At 49.9% G+C, this 18,980-nt stretch overlaps 1 protein-coding gene across 7 annotated transcripts in view; it reads left to right on the plus strand.

Annotated features, from left to right (window-relative positions):
• PPFIBP2 (PPFIA binding protein 2) overlaps window positions 1-18,980 on the plus strand; it is a 166,407-nt gene that overhangs the window by 16,531 nt on the left and 130,896 nt on the right. For 6 of the 7 annotated variants that reach the window (XM_070383864.1, XM_070383861.1, XM_070383863.1 and 3 more), the window contains exon 2: window positions 16,651-16,744. In XM_070383864.1, the coding sequence (XP_070239965.1) occupies window positions 16,681-16,744 (64 nt within the window). In that variant the 5' untranslated portion in view covers window positions 16,651-16,680. The remainder of the gene's footprint in view (window positions 1-16,650; window positions 16,745-18,980) is intronic. The other variant, XM_070383862.1, reaches the window with a different exon arrangement.

Genomic DNA, 18,980 nt, shown 5'->3' on the forward strand with positions numbered 1-18,980 from the left:
CGGGCTTAGTTGCTCCGCAGCATGTGGGATCTCCCTGGACCACTTCCCTCTGGCAAGGCAGCCCTGGAAACAGAGGGAAGGATAAGCCTGGGCTGCACGGCTCAGTTCCCTCTCGCATTCCCACCAACCAGATACTCAGTTGCCCTCAGTGAAAACGATCAGGATAGACAGACTGGCACGGTCCTCCCACTGGCTGTCCCCAGTGGCAACACGAAATGGAAACGGAATGAAGGTGTGAGCATGTGCTCTGGGTCTCAGCAGAAGTTCTCTTGCACAGGTAATGGTAGGAATGCTATCTTAGAGGAAGGAGACTCATGGACCTTAAAAAATTAGTCCTGTTGGACAGACTGGAGAAAGGACCTTTAGCTTGAGGGGACAACATGAAAAGGCATGGCAAAATGAGAGTGCTCTCCTGTGGCTGGAGTATCAGGAATTCAGAAAGATGTAGTTGGAAGTGACCAGGCTTGGAAAAGAAGTGCTGCAGAATGATTAAGAACATGACCTTGGAGGGAACTCTGGCAGTCCAGTGGATAGGACTCTGTGCTTCCAGTACAGAGGGTGCGGGTTCCGTCCCTGGTTGGGGAACTAAGATCCTGCATACCACATGTCACGGCCAAAAAAAAAAAGAAAATGACCTTGGGATCAGACTGCCTGGGTTCACATACCATTTCATCTACTCCCTGGTTGTGTGATTCTCCCATCGTGGTTAGTGTCTCCAAGCTTCAGTTTCCTTGTCTATAAAATTTGGAGAGTAACAGTTCTGACTATTGAGATAGGAAATAACATACACTTGCTTAACTCAAAGCAGGGTGGGTGCTCAACAAATGGCAGCCATTATTATTACTGTCCTATGTCTAGGATAATTTGGGATCAGGCTTGGATGCCAGACTGCGGAGCTTGGACTGTCATGGGAGAGGCCAGGTATTGCTCAGGTGAGAGGAGGCCCTTCAGTGTCTAGTTCTGAATACCTGAACCCCAGCTGGAGTGGGAAGGTTGAGACCGAGAAGCACACCCTTCAGAGAGCGAGGCCCAGGGACGTGGCCTCTGTGTGAAGGTGCGGGAGGCGGAGGGGAGAACCCCAAGAAGTTCAGGGTATGCAGTTCCAGGAGGCTTGGAGCTCTCAAGTCGGGGCAGGACCATGCTGAGTGTTTCCGATCATGCTGAATCTCAGGGACTGCTAAAATGTAGCCAGAAAGCTGGTGAGTCTTTGGGTATTTGGGTCTGGAGCATATAGGAACATTCTAGTGTTATATGAGTTATAACCACGGAGATGGAATATGGTCTGTCCAAGGGGGAAACCATAGAAGGAAACAAGAATCAGCCCTCTCACCTGTGCAGTGAGAGTAGCTGAAGTGCAGGGCATTCAGTGAAGGAAGGACCCCGAGAACACTTGTTCCCAAATGCCAGAGGAGGAGAGTCCCTGGGGTTTACCAAGGAAGGCAATCCCAGCTGATGCTGACTGATCACTGGTCTCATTTAACCTTCACGACCACCTTTGAGGAAGTACTTTGAGGAAGTACCAGAGAGCAGGCGTCCTACCCTAGGACTTGTGCATAGCCAGTGAGGGTAGGGAGCGGGTATTCTGACCCAGGCAGTCTGGTTCTCCAGCTTGTGCTTTAAACTCACCCTGCACGTGCTGCCCCTCAGGGAAATCAGAACTGAAAAAGCTCTGATGAGAGAGCCCTTCAGGTGTGAAAGTGGAAATCTCATCAAGGAGGGAGTGGGAGGTGAGCTCTTTGGCAGAGAAGGAGCATGAAATGGTAGCTGTGGGATGCGGGCCCAAGGAAGTGTTTTAGGGTGGCAGAGGCTTTGATGTCTGTAGGGTTTAGGAGGAAAGAGCAGAAGCGGGGTAGAGAGGGAATAATTAAATAATAAAAAGCCCAGAGAGGGAATAATTAAGAGGTTGGACCTCAGGGGTGACAGATTAGGGGGTCAGAGGGGACGCAGGGGAGGTTTGAGGTGGAAAGGGAATTGAGGGATCCCTTTCCTAAAGATGCATGGGCATTTGCTCAAGAGGAGTCTGAGAGGAAGGAAGTTCGAGGTTAAAGATTGGGTGCAAGAGTGTCTGATGGAGCTATATGCGTGGTTTCATGTCGGTGAGCAGGAGGAAGGGGAGACACCTGCTCTCCAGCTCACTCTGCCTTTCTGACCACGACTCGTCCTGACTCCTCCCGACCGATCCCCCCTCATGTCTGGGAGGCAGAGTGAACCCTGGAGCAGGTTTGGTGCAGCTGGGGGTGTGGGAGGAGAGAGGCAGGCAGAGATTTAGGGGATGGTCCTGTATGCTGACTGCAAACGGCCCGGAATAAGAGGCCTCCATCCTCACTGTCCAAATGAGGGTGTGGTGAAAGGGGAAGGTGAGTCAGAGAAGCGGGGAGAGTGTTGGAGGATTCCTGAGGCGGGGAAGGGGAGGGAACAGGCTGTCACAGCCTGGTTTACTCCGGGAGGAGGCTTCCATTGAGCCCTGAGAGCTTCTCTGAGAAGGACCCTTCCCCCAGGTCCTTGCTTTCATTGTTGTTGTTCAGTCACTCAGTCGTGTCCAACTCTTTGTGACCCCATGGACTGCAGCACACCAGGCTCCCCTGTCCTTCACTATCTCCCAGGTCTTGCTCAAGTTCATATCCATTAAGTCGGTGATACCATCCAACCATCTCGTCCTCTGTCATCTGCTTCTCCTCCTGCCCTCAATCTTTCCCAGCATTAGGGTCTTTTCCAATGAGTTGGCCTTTCGCATCAGGTGGTCAAAGTATTGGAGCTTCAGTTTCAGCATCAGTCCTTCCAGTGAATATTCAGGGTTGATTTCCTTTAGGATTGACTGGTTTGATGATCTCCTTGCTGTCCAAGGGACTTTCAGGAGTCTTTTCCAGCACCATAATTCGAAAGCATCAATTCTTCGGTGCTAAGTCTTCTTTATGGTCCAACTCTTACAGGCATACATGACTACTGGAAAAACCATAGCTTTGACTATACGCACCTTTGTCAGCAAAATGATGTCTCTACTTTTTAATACACTCTCTAGGTTTGTCATAGCTTTTCTCCCAAGGAGCAAGTGTCTTTTAATTTCACGGCTGCAGTTACCATCTGCAGTGATTTTGGAGCCCAAGAAAATAAAATCTGTCACTGTTTCAATTGTTCCCCCATCTATTTGCCATGAAGTGATGGGACCATATGCCATGATCTTCGTTTTTTTAATGTTGAGTTTTAAGCCAGCTTTTTCATTCTCCTTTTTCACTCTCATCAAGAGGTTCTTTAGTTCCTCTTCGCTTTCTGCCATTTAGGGTGGTGTCATCTGCATATCTGAGGTTATTGATATTTCTCCCAGCATTCTTGATTCCAGCTTGTGCTTTATCCAGCCTGACATTTTGCATGATGTACTCTGCATATGAGTTAAATAAGCAGGATTGCAATATACAGTCTTGGGGTACTCCTTTCCTTGCTTCTGCATTATTGCTGGAGAAAAACAGGCAGCTTCTAGGTAGCTCCTGTCAGTGGTTCCCCGTGTCTGATGGATAAAGGCCAAGTTCTAAGGGTGAGATCCTGTGAGAGGCCCTTCACAGGCTAGTCCTGGGCTCATTTGCTGCCACTCTTTCCCAGTTGTTCTCTGGCCACAGGGAGCTCTATGTATACCCACCTCTCCCCATACCTTGAGAGTATGCTCTTTAGTCTTGCAATGTATTTGCACCAATGCCTGCAGTCCACCTGGAGAAATCTCACTTCCTCCATGAAGCCTTCTAGGATTTCCCACATTGCACTGGTCCTTCCTTCCTCCTGCTGCTGCCCTGCTCTGACTCTGCTGAACTTCCCTCTCCCAGGAGCACACCTCCTGCTGTGTTGTTGCTTTGTGCGTGTGTGTGTGTGTCTGTCTGTCTTTCTCCCTGGAAATCCCTAGGGTCTCCATGGTGCCAGGCACCCAGGAGCTTCCACTTGGATGTTGATCAGCTTGAATGAATGGATGACAAGGTGAACTTCATTGTCCATAAGATTCTCAGGAAATGGCTGATTTTCGCAATTCCACTTTTCTGAAACTAATACAAACTTACTTGTTGAGCTAGTGACATCGGAGAATTGACATCTCACAGTTAATTGCCATCTGAACTTAATTTTAGAGAGGATGGGAATTTCAGGGAAATTATGTTTTTCTTTTCACAAAAGCATACCATGGCTGCTTTAAAATTAGACCATTAATTTATGAATTTCTGAAGTCTAAGCTGGCAAAAGACAAGATTTGTTAGCTTTGGCTCACAGATCCTAGATAGAGGCCAAATTCTACACGAAGCCTTCATAGTCTAATTGACATGGATGAGAGATGAAAGATTCGTGGTCTGGGGGAGAGAAATCACAGTCTTAAATTCACTATTTTTTTTCCTCTCATAGCATCTACCACAGTGTTTCACTGATGAAAGGGGGGGAAATAGTATTTGTTAAATAGATAATCCAAAAGAAATAATATATTGATTTGCGAGGGGGTCGTACATTTTTATGAGAACTGTTTTCTGTCTGTCTTTTCTCAGGTAAGATACTGTCTTGTAACAGAGTTGGAGGCGGGCAATGGGCAGAGTCCCCATGAAGAATCGCAGAGCAGTGATTAGTCTCATGTTTGTAGCAGTTTGAGCTCTTCTGGTTTGGACATGGAAACCAACTTGGCCATCTTCCAGCTCTTTAACTGCATTGAGCAAATCAGCAGGTTAGGGCAGTATGGCTGGGAGAGCAGATGCGGACTTAGGTAAAAAACAGGACCTTGTGGGTAAACTTCAGCCGTGGGACCTTGGCACTGTTTTAATATCTTTGTATCTCAGGTGCCTCTTTTGTTGGTGGGGCTGATAACTGTACTACATCCCTCACAGGATTCTATATTACCAAGAAGATTAAATGAGATAATGACGACAAAATCTATTTACAGGGGCTGTTGCCTCTGTAAGAGGGAGGGAGGAAACCCTCTGTGACCTTCGAGACAGGTGGCTTTTACAGCTAGATGGAGACTGCACTAGCGTGGTGGGAACTGCCATCATTTGATGGACGGTGGCTGGCCAGCTGTGGGGCTCACCACGGTCTCAGTTACATCTTCCAGTGGGGGAGATGTTTGTTGTCTGGTCTGGTCCTTCACATCCCAGCCTTGATGGGGACACCCTCAGACAGACTCTTCTGAGACTTGGCAGGAAGGAGAAGAACCTCCCATCCCGACTTCTCTGGGTGGCTGTAGTGAGGATACGGATGTACTTGTCGTAAGCACAGTGTTGAGGAGCAAACTGATGGGGGGCTTGGTGATGCTCTGCCCCCTGGACACTGTCCAGCTCCCCATCCCACTCCTCCCAAAAGCTCAGATTCCTGCCTCATCACCTGGTCTCCCAATTCCTCTCCTTGATGGAGCACCTGTATCCTTTGTCCTTTGAGATCTGCCCAAGCCATTCGTTGACAGCCTCACTTTAAGGCCCATGGCCTTGATCCCTGAGATTGTTGTGGCCTCTTTACACAATAATAAATCCTTGAATTGGGGGAAAAGACCAGCTTGGGGGCGGAAAGTCAAGAGCAGAAAATGGGAAGTGAGAACAGTCAGGCAGGTAAAGCAGAAGCAGTGAAGGAAACTCAATGTCGGCTCTCCCTGTCCCTTAGCCTGGATGTCTGCTGTGCTGTCTGGGTGTGAGCCCGACAACCTCGCACCTTCTCACACCTTCTCACACCCATTTCCCACCCAGGCCCCTTGCTCCTCCTTGTGGGTGGGGCTTGTGTCTCATGCTCCTGTCTTTGGGGTGGCGTTTCTCTGAAGAAGCCTGCCATTCCAAGGAAGAGAAGCATGCCAGTCCTGCATCTGGGGAACAGCTAAGCTGAGGGGAGTCAGACTCTGGTGTCTGGATGTGAGGTTCAGTACCCGGTGCTGTTCGTTCCTTTCTTCAGAGAATAGTGTTCAGCTTTGGGACTGAATCCCCTATGACGCATTGGTGGAAGAGCTGTTTGGGATCATGCAGCCCTATTTAAAGGGCTGTGGTTTGGTGAGAAGGGTGAGTGCTTTTGGGGTAAATGCTAAGTGGAAGCATCTGGGTTCAGACGTGCCAAAGGAGGCTGTTGGAGGAGCAGTGACGTGACAGGAGCTGGGCAGGGCTTTAAATGGAAGGGCCAGAAAGCAAAAGGACTCCTTCCTGTGGGTTCAGCAGATCCGGGCTCCAGCACAGATATTCTTAGGGATCTTTTGGAACTCGCCCAACAGGGAGTGGCTGGGAATGCCCAGCGCACATAACTCACTAACCTGGTACAGCAGGAAAAAGACACCAGGCAAGAAATATTGCATCTGTCCGTTGTTGCCAGCTTGCAACTCCAGCCTGCACCTAGGTTTTGGACCCTTCGGTGAGTCTGAGGGATCTTGGCACCCACTGGGCTCAGCTTAACTGTGTCACTAATCTGAACAGTCTGATCTGGGATGTTTAGGTGGGAATGAGAAGCCTTGTGTGTGAAAAACATTTCTGCAGCCAAAAGCTTTAAACAAATGCTTGTTATTAGAGTGACTGATACCATGATTAGATGAGGACAAGTTAAACATGCTTGTTCACCTTAAGTGGCATTCTTTTATTTTCTCCTGTGCAGTTTTTCTTAGGCTGTTTAAGCTTCTATTCACTGACAAAAGAAATCAAGGCTCCACCTCTTTGCTTTTATTAGACTCAGAAAGGCAGTCACCAATTCTGATGGTAGCTTTCTCAGTATCCAGGTCCCTCTACCCTGCTCTAACTCCTCTGGAGTGTCCTGACAGGATGTCTCTTTGTGTCTGCCTCCTCTGTCCTGGTGGAAAAATAATGGCCGTGGCCTCGTCCTTGGGTCCTGATACTGCGTAGGTGTCTGTGGGCCCTGCCATGGCCCTGCAGCCAGGTGTGATGCTTTTCTGCACCATCAGGCCCATCACCTTGTAGACAAAGACGTCAAGGCTGGACAGGACCTCAGCCGGCCTCAGGGTCCCGTGTGCAGACTTGCCTGCCATCCCTGGAGCCTCTCAGCTTCCAGTCAAGACTGCTGCTGCTGCTGCTAAGTTGCTTCAGTCGTGTTCAACTCTGTGTGACCCCCATAGGCGGCACCCCACCAGGCTCCCCCGTCCCTGGGATTCTCCAGGCAAGAACGCTGGAGTGGGTTGCCATTTCCTTCTCCAACGCATGAAAGTGAAAAGTGAAAGTGAAGTCACTCAGTCCTGTCAGACTCTTCGCGACCCTATGGACTGCAGCCTACCAGGCTCCTCTGTCCATGGGATTTTCCAGGCAAGAGTACTGGAGTGGGGTGCCATTGCCTTCTCCGCCAGTCAAGACTAGTGACCTTTATTCTTCCATTTCTTCCCTTCTGGAATGGGAATGTCTATCCTGTCCCTGTCCAGCTGTATTTTGGAAGGAGACAACTTGTTTCACTGATACACAGACAGAAAGGAATTTTGCTCCTGGTCAGCCTCCAGCTGCCTTCCTCAGACAAATGTGTGGTTCTCTTCATCCATCCAACAAGTGTAGCTGACTGGCTGCTATGGGCCAGGTGCTGGGCCCCACTCTGGGCTCAGAGACATGGCTCTGCCTACTAGGAGCTACTGCTCAGACAAAGGACCCCACATGGCTAGTGCTCTAGAGAGTTCTGTGAGGGAGTGTGGCATGAGCAAGGAGAGGGGAACCGAGCCTGGGCAGTCACTTCTATCTGTGGGAAGAAGAGGATCCTGGAATCAGTGATGCTGGAATTGGGCCTTGAAAGAGGAGAGAGAATGGAGCAAGTGGGAAGGGGGTCTTGGCCAAAAACATTGCATCCTGAGCAAGCCTTAGAGTAAAGGCAGTGGGGGTAAAACCAGTTTGGCTGTTGTATCTAAGGAATTTTAACTGCTGTGGTTGTAAACTCTCACCCAGTTATATGCAAAGGGCTTCCACATGCATTGTCTCATGGAATGTCCACAATCCTACCACATGTATGTTTCCACCTACATTTTGTGATAGGGAAATAAGCTCAGTGTGCTAGGAACTTGTCCAAGGTCTGGCCCCTGATGGGAAAAAAGTGGCTTCAAACGGAAGCCTGGCTACAGAGCACACACTCGACTATCTCCTGGGTCCTTAACTTCCTCTCTGGGTGGTTTCCTGGGTGACAGGAAGCAGGTGAATTATTGTACAAGAGCTGAGGTACTATGGTTAGATTTGTGCAAGACCCAATGTGGAGGATGAGTTGGGCATGGGTTTTCCTGCAGGCAGGAAAACCAGCCAGGAAGCCATTGCAGCCATTCTGATGGGAGACGATGGGGCCTGAAGCCAGACAGATGAGGATGAGAGGACAGATCAGAGAGTGGGTGAGGAAGGAGACTTTACTGGGCACGGTGACCAACTGGATGTGGGTGAGGGACAGGAAGGCTAGGGCTGACCCCTGGGTTTCTGGCTTGGAGACTGTGGTGGCATCACTGAGGTGGTTTGGGGAAGACCCTATGTATTGGGGCCTGCTGAGTGTGAGGCCAAGAAGGAGGGAGGTGGGTGTCAGGTGTGGGGAAAGTGGTGGGCCACCTGCTGCCACTCCTCCTCCAAGCCCCCACAACCTTCCAGGCTTTAGTTTCCTGCTGTTTTATGTTTGTTGTTCAGTTGCTAAGTCGTGTCCGACTCTTTGCAACCCCCTGGACTATAGTCTGCCAGGCTCAGCTGTCCATGGGATTTCCCAGGCCAGGAAGGGGGATGCTCTCAGGGGCCCAGTCACAAGGAAGGCTTGCAGGGAGATGGCTGTGCACAGCTGCTCTCGGCCTTTTCCTGCAAGATCAAAGATGGGGTGATCACATTTAGGTGAGCAGGTTAAGCATGGTGCATTTTGTAAGCCTGTAAGGCCTGTGCTTGCCCAGCTTCAAGACCAAAGAAAGAGCCCAGAGTCAATAATAGAGATACAAACATGAGTAGTTTAACAGAGTTGCTTACATGTCTGAAGCAAGGTCCTGGAGCGACTCCCTACCCTGTACAGCAGACAGCAGGCAGGACATGGTGGCAGTCTTTGCTCCTGGGAGAAAGAGATTACTAATTACAGGGGGAATTGATGTCAGGTGGGCTCATTAGTTACCGGGAAACCACTAGAGGGACACGCCCCTCACCAGCCCTTTGATACACTATCATTACCTGGGGCAAGTATGCAGGAAGGTCAGTCATGTACTTAAGATAAGGGTGAAGCAAGCACTGGTTGGGCAGAGGATGTACAGAGAGCAAGAGAACAGCCATCTCAAGTGACCTGACTGTACACAGGGTTTTCTGGAAGAGTTGGCTCAAAGAGAAGATGGAAAGTTAACCAGCATGGGCATAAAAGCTGGAAAGCTCCTGGATTCAGACAGTTAATGCTTAGAATCTGCCTGCTAATGGTAAGACATTGGTTGGGATGGGGCTGAGGTTTGCCATGGTGTATGATGGACACGTAGAGCTGCAGCTGAGTAGGTTGAATCAATTTGGTAAGAATCATAATTCTACCCTGGCTGGTGGTGGGACCCTGAAACTCTCCACAAGCAGTTGAGTGCCCGGTTGGGAGCTGTGTTTGCATTCCATCAACTTTGGTCAGTCTCAGGATCACCTGAGCCTCTTGCGCCATTAACTCTCCAGGTGCTTCTAACACGAAGGTTTGAGGAGCGTTGAGTCAGTGAGCCTGCAGTGCAGGGCGAGTGGAGAGGCTGTCTGGAGGCAGGGCAGTCAGTCAGGCTCTTGCCGTCCAGGGTGTGGTAAGGCCGGGGCAGGTGAGGTTGTGGAGCAGGTGAGGTCACCCCCAGCGAGTCGCTGGAGAGAAGATGGCCTCTGGGCTGACTCAGCAGCACGTGGCACCCCTGGTTTTGTCCTCGGCTGCTAACTTTTCACATGGTTTATGCTGCACCCCTGTCTCAGTTCTCCTGGCTGTTCCTCCTCCGTCCCTTTCATTGATTCTCCTCCCTGACAGCACATTTGGAGTGTTTCAAAGAGTCCTGGAGCCTTTTTTTTTTTTTTTGGTCTTACACTATTTTTTAAGTTACTTCCTGTGGTTGTTCAAATACTGCCTTTATGCAAACGGTTCCCAGAATATCTCCAGTCTAGATTTCTCCAAATATCTTGAATTTCCAAATGGCTACTGTACTCAGCATCTCTCTCTAGGTGTCCCTGGGCATCTTAAACTGAATATTTCCAAAACCAACCTCCTAATTTCACACCCTTCCCACCCCACCCTCTCCAGCATTGTTGCTCCCACAGTTCTCCCCACTCTCCCAGAAGCTCAGGGCAAAAGCCTGGGGTTTCACTTTCTCCTGCCCACACCCAGCCTATCAGTAGAGCTTACAAGCTTTGTCCTCAACATATATTAAGGATCAGAACATCTACCACAAGCATTCTGGTCCAAGCTACCTTTATCTCTTGCCTAGTTTTCTTGTGTTCACTGCTGCACCCCTCCCCACCTCTTCACCCCGCTACCCCCAGTTCAAGCAGCAGCCAAAATAATCCTTTTAAAAGGTAAGTTAGACCCTCCTGTGCTCAAAGCCCTCTACTAGGTGGGTTCCTGCCTCAAAGGAAAAGTGGAAGGAAGGGAGGAAAAATGGGGCGAATCCTCAGACACTTTGTTTTATCTGTCTGTAAAGGGGGAGAATAAATCCTAAGTGGCACGTGGGGATTAACTGAGAGAATGTTGGATAAACTCTCAGCAGGCAGCTACAGACACTTGCCTGATATACAGTAGCTACAAGGAGAAATGAGTACCCAGTAATCAATCAAATCTCGACTCTGTGCCAGGCACACCACACACGTTATCTCTTTTAATCCTTCTGATTGTTTTTTTTTAATCACTACTATATATATGCACAATGTGAAGGCTCAAATAATTGTATACGATTTGTTAAAGTGGCCATCTCCCCATCTGCACACCCCTATTGCTCTTCCTGAGATGGAGCCACTTCAAACTCTTAGTATTTTTATCCATGATACTAGAAAAAATGCTTGTTCTGCTACTTTATTCTTTTTTCAGTTGTCATTATCTGGTGACTTCTGAATTCCCACCCTGGAAGATGAATCAGCTGTCCCTCCAATCTTGCTGCCATCACTCACAAGCACTTTTCCATCCCCACATCCGTCAGTGCCATTTCTGTTAAATCCATGTATATGCGGTGTTTTGTTGCAAGGACTAATGTTATTTTTGGTTTTCTCGGAGTTCTTTTGTCATTGCTTGGTTTGCATTTTCTTATCATGAAATTAAATTCTTCAACTTTATAAATTTCTTAAGCTGTTTAGATGCATTAGATATTCCGTTAATTTCTTATTACTGAAGAAGTCTTTCAGAGCTTTTGGAAGCCCTCCCACATGGACTCACTGCTCTTTCCTGCTTGCTGCATAGCTATTGCCCTGGCATCTCCCTTGTGTCCCTTATCACATTCTCCATGTCCTTGTGGGCTTATGTCTTTCAAAATAAATTCCTCTACTATTGTTTCAGTGGTAGCTAAATTAGATGTTTGACTTCAATCTCCTGTATTTTTCTGAGCTCTGTCTCTTGTTTACTTTTGCCCATAACAATGGTGTCAGTTTTATACTGATTTTATAGATGAGACAGTTGAGGCTCAGAGAAGTTAAGTAATCTGCCTAAAGGCCCACAGTCGTCATGCAGCAGAGCCCAGGTTTTAACTCAAGACTGTTAGGCTATAAACCCTACGTTCTTTCTTATTTGTCCTTTAAAAAAGAACCTTAATCTTGGTTGATATGGGATATGATAGAAAATGTAGGCACTGCCATCAGCTGTCTTTGTATATCATCCTCCATCTTTATTGTTGTTATTTTTTAATGCTAAAAATGGCTTCTTGCTCTATTATCCCAAAGATAGAAGTTTCCCATATACTTTTAAGAAGCTGTCTCCTCAGCTTAGGAATAAAAACAGATATTCCTTTAAATGACCGTTTGAAGAGCCAGCCGCTGTGGTTTATGGATGACCAGTAAATTGTGGGGAAAGTCTCCGGTTTGTGGCAACAAACCACAAAGTATGTGGTGATACTTCTTTACCACCTGTTGGCCGCTGAGGGCCGAAGAGGTCTGAGATGGATCTGAGTTCATTAGTCGTGGATTCTTGGCTGAGGGTTCCTCCCCGGGTCTTGCTTTGTACAGGAATGCTGGGGCACGTCTGTCTGCTGCTGTGAGGAGTCAGCAGACGCTGGAGGGACCAGGACTGGAGACCTATTCCTGATTCCTCCAGCCAGGACACTCTGACTGCCCAAAACACTTGGCATCTCTAACCACCTTTACTAAATGGAATGGCAGCTTGCATTTCAGCCTGGATGGAGACAAGTTAAGATTTACTTGCTCAAGCCTTACCTTAGTCAGCTGTTCCTGCCTACTTCTGATCCTCCTTTGCTGAACACAAAGGTAGTTAATACCATATCTAAGTAACTGCCTTAGAGGCCACCAGGCGTTGGGTGGCTAATTGTGGCTCATTTTCTAAATGTCACCTAACCCTGCCCCTTATTCAAGTTCAAAGTGCCAAACAGCCCTCTGTGTGGTGCAGATCACTTGACTCTGGTACCTATCACAGCTGGACTCACAGCTGCACGGTGGTTTCCTCCCTGGCTGGTAGCAGAGGAGAGGGTCTGTTGAAGGGAGCCCAACATCAGGCACCATGACAGGTAGGAGGATGACAGCATCTAGAGAGGCCTGTGGGGGAAGAGAAGGATGCATGAGCAATGGACCACACCTTTCCTTAAACAACATTCCTTACCTTATCTCTGCAGCTCGGTGTGAGCCAGTTTCTTGGTGTGAGAAGACTGCCAGCTCGTCAGGGTCAAATGCAGGGCTCTGTTAATAGTCCAAGTGTCCAGAGAGAAAACAGCTTTTGGCCGGTTTAGCTACTGTCAGTAGACAGTAGATGGTGTTAAGAGCACCATGTCCTCCTCTGCCTGCACCTCTCTTTCCTGGGCTTGTGGCGGTGCCTTCAAGTCCTCAGGGCACACCATCAGTTCCTCTGCCTGAGTGGCTGCCGCAGCCTGCTCTCACGGGTGACGAACATGATTTCTCTTCCCCTCCCCACCACCTGCTTGGGGGCTGTCCTGGATCCTGCTCTCTTTCCCAGCCCTGGGGTTGCTGCCTTTCCCAGTGTACCCTCATCACCTTGCTTCTCTGCGGAGTCATCCTCGCAGGCAGCTGCTGGTGCTCTGTGCACTTAACCTCCACATCCCCGACGAACCCAGGTTCCTGGGGAGGTGCTGTGTCACTGTGGGGTGAACAGACACACTGAGTTCAGCTGGATGACACGTTTGCTTCTGAGACCCCCAATTCCTTGAGAGCAGGGACTGTCCCAGGGTGCGTTACTGATGGGGAGCTCCAAACTGGTGAGGGGAGAAAATGGCTGAGGCTGCCAGAAAGGGAATGGTTGGCAAACGGAATCATGGCTTCCCTGTTCAATCAGAGTGTCCGTGTTCACAGATGGGCCTGGAGACGTCACTCCTGTGGTGTGTTTGGCCCTTCAGCGGTTCCCCCGGTACCTCACACCACTAACTCCTCACAGGGGCTGGCAGAGCCTGTTCTCCCTGCATCCTGCCATCACCTTAGACCCAGGACTGAGCTCATCAGTTGCCCAAAGCAGGTTCCGGCTCCTGAGCACTCCCAGTCTTACTGGCCCAGGTTCTGGACTGTAAAGATGATACACCTTTGACTCATGTTTCACTTGTTGCCAGCTCCCACGGGTCCACCCAACTTGCCGTCTGCCAAGTACACACTCATCCTTAGGCAGAGGGCCTGTGGGTCGTTTTTATGGCCCTTCTGTTGCAGGTGTCCTAAAGGGCTCGGCACTTTCTAACTGACCTCTCACCTTGCACCCCAGGACTAAGACCCCCAGTGGAGCCAGTCTACTGAAATACAAGGTCCTTCTCTTAAAAAAATCTCTATCAAGTTTACACCTGAGGCCACTTGAGCTGCCCAGCACGCATCCAGATCCCTGATGCTGTGGGTGTGATTCCCAAGCTGCTCTTGTTGAATTGCCCGAGTCACGCTTACGTAAATCCCGTGGAGGGCTTTGACTCACAGTGAGCAGCTGGGTGCTCCTGTATAATCTCGCCAACCGTTTTGACGTTTGCCACCTACATCTTGTCTTTACACGCTTCCTTCCCTTTCACACACTGCCCCTCTCTGCCTGGAATCACCCTTATCTGCTGAGAAAGTTCCTCCTCAGCCCTTATGGGCCAGGGAAACTACATGCCAGCCTCTATCAGCATACCTCACATTGCATCCTAATTATTCCTAATTCTGTCTTCTCCACTACACTGCGTGGTCTGAGGGAATAGGGTTGAGGTCTGATTCATCCCCTCCACACCAGTTCCCAGCACAGCAGGGTTTAAGCAGTGTTGGCCATACAGCTCTATCATTTATTCACAACTATTTACTCTTAAGTTTCCTTGGGCCAGTCACTCTGCTGGGCACACAGCGGTGAACAAAGCAGACAGGGTCGCCAGCTTCCAGGCAGAGGGTTTGCAAGGCCAGTCAGCGAGGAAGCATAGATGGACAAGACACTTTGGAACTGCTGTGCTGCCAAGGGGCTGCTTCAGATGCAGGTGTGCAAGGAAGGCGTCTCTGAGAAGAGACTTCAGAGCTGAGGCCTGAAGGATGAGGCTGGATCAGCCGTGCAGAGACCCGGGAAGGTGATCTCAGGGCAGAGGAATGGTAGGTGCAGTTTCAGGGGAGGCAGAGGGGCTCGGAGTGCTGGGGGAGTGGACAGGGCCTGAGGCTGCCAAAGCAGGGAGGTCAGAGGGGCAGGCCTTGTGGGGTTGTCCCGGCCAGATACTGCCGAGCTGCTTCTGCAGGTCATGGTATGGACTTTGGATTTCTTCCTGGGAGTGGTTGGGGAGGCCTTGGAGGGTAGGATGGGTTTCACTCATGTACTGTCTGTATGGCTAAGCAGGTGAAGGTGCTGAAACTGGCCCTCTTCTTTCCTTCCTTTTCCTGCTGCCTCTTCTCCAACCCCCACCCCCCAGCCTCACTTCCACTCAGACCCTGAGACCTACACTCGTGTGTGCTCTGAGCCACCTGGCTGCTCCTTGCTGCAGCCTGCCTGGCTCCTGCCACGGCCCCAAGGTGCCAGGGAGGCTCCCACCTCCTCCACGAGCCCCCATTCTCACTCCCCTGAGCTGACTGCACCCTGGTTCTTGCATTTCTGTCCCTTTTTGGCCTTTGCCCCTGTGACTCAGAGCCCTCCCCCTCCCCCCTCCAACTTGCTTACCTTGCTTTGCTGTGCCTACCTCCCCCACAGGGCCAGCCTCTTGGACATATCTAGGTTCCCCCTCCCTAAACCTGACCCACTTTAAAGTCCCTCATCCTGTGAACTATCCTGGCACAAATATGTCATTTAAAAATGGCTGTTTATTGGAACTTCCCTGGTGGCTCAATGTTTATTGAGCCCTTACTACATGGAAGGCCTGCATTTTTAATGAAATGTTAATTACTCATTTAACTGTGACATCAACTCTATGAGTTTGGTACTGTCATCCTCCCCACTTTACAGAAAAGGATACTGAGGTTCAGAGATCACACAGGAAATGGCAGAGCCAGCTTTGAACCCAGAGTATTTGACTGTTTCTGCCTGGTGCCATTCAGCATGGTTCTTTGTGGTCTGGACATCCTTATCCACACCCTCTCCAAACCACTTGCCTATGGTTGCTCACGTTCTTCTCTTCACTCTGAAGATGTAACTCTGTGGGGGAAAGGAGCAACAGATCTCCTGTTGCCTGACCTGCTCTATCCACCCTTGGATCTGGGAGCCCTGCCTCTGTTCTCCACAGCACTTATGCCCATTGGGCACACATGTGGGCTCTGCTGAATGAGCAGACAAACAATAGCACCTGCCTCCAGTTTACAGATGCGAATTAAATCTCAGAATTACAACTGCTCTTGTAAGTCTCTGCCTGACACCCAGGGAGAGGGTGGGAAGTAAGAAAAATGAGACGAGGCTGCAGGAAGACAGTCTAGCTTAAAGACCTTGCTGAGAGGCAGAGTTGTGTGGAGATGGAACCAATTGCCACCTCTCTCATTAGAAGGGAGGCCCAGCATCAGGGAAATGGCTAGACAGTGTATTTTTGGAGAAATTCTTCCGTGCTGAGAAGATGGGATTCTGCGCCTTGAATGGTCCTGGGTGGAGTAGGAAGGACTAAAATGGTAAGGGACTGTGCTCTCCCCCAACAGTGTGCCTGAAACCTTCCTAGACGGGGCCCACTGGCCCACGTGAGAAGTGAAAGTGGGAGCTGAGGCCTCTCAGCCTGGATCATACCTGCCCTAGGAGAGCACCTCAGTAGTGGGACAGATGTAGGTATAAGACCACAAATGCCTGCTGTGACCCAGGGCTGCAGGGCACGTCCCGATGGAGTCCTCGCTAGCTGTGTGCGATCTGCAGCCCTAGGGGAGCCTCGAGCCTTCCCCGGGGTGGCTGCAGCTTCTGGAGCTGGGACTGTGATGATGGTGGCAGTGGTAATCGCCACCTCGCTGCCACAGGTGACCCTGGAGAGCCCCAGTGGCTTTTCGTGACAGAAACAAGTGGGATCACCTGCTAAAGATTCATGGAGTACCCATGCTGGAAGGTGGCAGAAACCCACTGTGGGCTACTCAGATTCCTATGAGAGTGCAGTTACCATGGTGGAATGAGAGGGCTCAGTGGTCTTGGGTATGTAACATGAAATACTCTAATTTTTCCTTTGTGCTGTGTTTGAATCTTCAGTAGAAGGAGACAAAGGAGAGAAAAGGACTCATGGCTTCTGATGCCAGTCACGTGCTAGAAGCTGCCCTGGAGCAGATGGACGGAATCATCGCAGGTATGCTCAGGGGTCCTGGCGACCTCCGCACTGAGAAACCATTTTCCTCTCACTGGACTTCTCTTTTGGGTGCAGAGACAAGGCCCCTGTTGGATTTCTTTTGCGCTGTCTTTCAACAGTGCAAACTCAGACTCTTTGATAGCTGGTAAGGGTCCAGGTCTCTGCTGAGACTGCGGCTGTGCCGTATATTAGCACGTGAATAACTGTCCCACTTTGGATCCTGGCTGCAACAGGTGCAGTGGCACTGATTTTATCATGAAGTTTTCACAGTACGGCATGGTTTCAGTCAAGCTGAAACTTGCAATATTGCAGACTTTGCCCTCTAACACCAGTGTCGTTTCCCTTCCCTGGCTGGTCTCCAGTATGTCTGTCAGGAAGTGGTTTTGTATTGATTCACTTAATCACCTGAAGAATGTTCTTTATGCCATATTATTGCAACTGTTTGGCTTCATGTTTGTATGAACCAGTTAGGAACATTCTCTTGAAAAGATCCAGCAAAGCTGTTTAATTGGAAAGGACTGCCATGGGCTGTTTGGGCTGATTAACTCCTTGTTGGGGGACAACTGAAGCCCGTACTGATTGGAACGAGCCTGTCATTGGAAATTTTTCTCTGCAGGTCACAGGCCTTCTTTCTGTCCTTACTTGATACAAGTCAGTGACCTTATTTGCCGACTGGGCATTTCTTTGGGACTTTGCTCCTTGTGTGGAGCTATGGCTGCAGGAGTCATGTTTGGGCTGAGTGTGACTAGAACCCAGGGCATGCACAGGGCACCTGACATTGCCCGGTGTCTGTCCTTCCATCCTGCAGAGAGACACCCGAGGCACTGGGGGTCCTGGGTGTTTGCGCCTGGGGCAGAGGAGGTAGGTATTCCATGCCTTGAAACTTCTGCATGTTGTGGTGCACAGATGACGTGTTCCAGCTGTCATCTGTCAGGCTCTTAATTTCTCAGTGAACAGAAAGGGTCCTCAGGAGGCCGACCAACATCCGGGTTTTCAGAGACTCCGGAGATTGGGATGTCTTGCTCCAGGTTAGGGTCCCGGAAGCCCTATTGAGAGGAGATAAACAACAGTGTGGGTTTCCTGGCAGTCTTTTCAGAGAGTCTCCCCCGGAAGTTTCCAGGGTCTCCTGTGCATCGAGATTATAGTCACAGAATCAGACTAGCTCAGGTGGTCAGCACTGCCGAGCCCCCAGCCCAGGGGCAAGAAGGAGACTGTGAGAGCCCCTGGAGCAGGCGGAGCTCTTAGACAGCTGGGACAGGTGAGTGGGACACCTCCTAAAGAAGGCAGCCTGTGTGGGGTCACTTCCTCCTGCCTCTGAAGTTCCCCACGCAGACACCCCTGAAATGACAAAGCGTCTGGCACGGTCCCCTCCGTCTGTGAGTGAGGACTGTGGGTCTGAATACTTGGGGCCTTGGCTTGGTCAGGGACCTGCGGTGGGTGTGGTTCCTGGAGCAGAACCAGGGACTCCCCTCCTGTTCCCTTCCAGCATTGCGTGCTCCCTCCTTCTGTTTCCTTAGGCCTCCACCCTGGCAGACTCCTTCTGGAAGGGCTCCCTGGGCGTCTCTGGAACAGATACAAGAGTTTTGCTGAGAGATGGTCTAAAACATTCCAAGGAGTTCTTTGGTTGGAGGAACACCTGTAGCCAGACTGCTTGTTTCAGAACCTAGCTGTGCATCAAGTTACCTGCATGATATGTTCTTCAGCTTCCTCATATTTAAAATGGGTATAATAATAGAACCCACCTAAGAAGGTTGCTGTGCTTATACATGTAAGGGCTTAACACAGAGCCTGCCATATAGCAAGCACTGGATGGCATCACCGACTCGATGGACATGAGTTTGAGTGAACTCCGGGGTTGGTGATGGACAGGGAGGCCTGGCGTGCTGCGATTCATGGGGTCGCAAAGAGTCGGACCCAACTGAGCGACTGAACTGATAAAGTGTCAGCTCTTGATAAATTGAGTTCTCATGTATTCAGGTCCTTATTTCACCCATTTGCATGCTGTGGTTTTCATTGTCTAGCTAAGGCTTGTGCATGCCTCTTAGGCTCGCCTGGGGTCTACAAGATTAACGCAGAGTCTCTGAGTGGGCTCTGCTCTGCTCTGCTCTGGCCGCCTTGTCTTCCACAGAGCAGTGGAGGAATCGGATCACACCACTCTCCCCACGACTCTTCAGTGGCTTCGCATTTCAGGATAAGCATCTGAAGTCCCCATTATAAGCAGCAGTGCTGTATGTGC

The sequence above is a fragment of the Bos mutus genome, chromosome 15, assembly GCF_027580195.1.
Source record: "Bos mutus isolate GX-2022 chromosome 15, NWIPB_WYAK_1.1, whole genome shotgun sequence".
NCBI lineage: Eukaryota > Metazoa > Chordata > Mammalia > Artiodactyla > Bovidae > Bos > Bos mutus.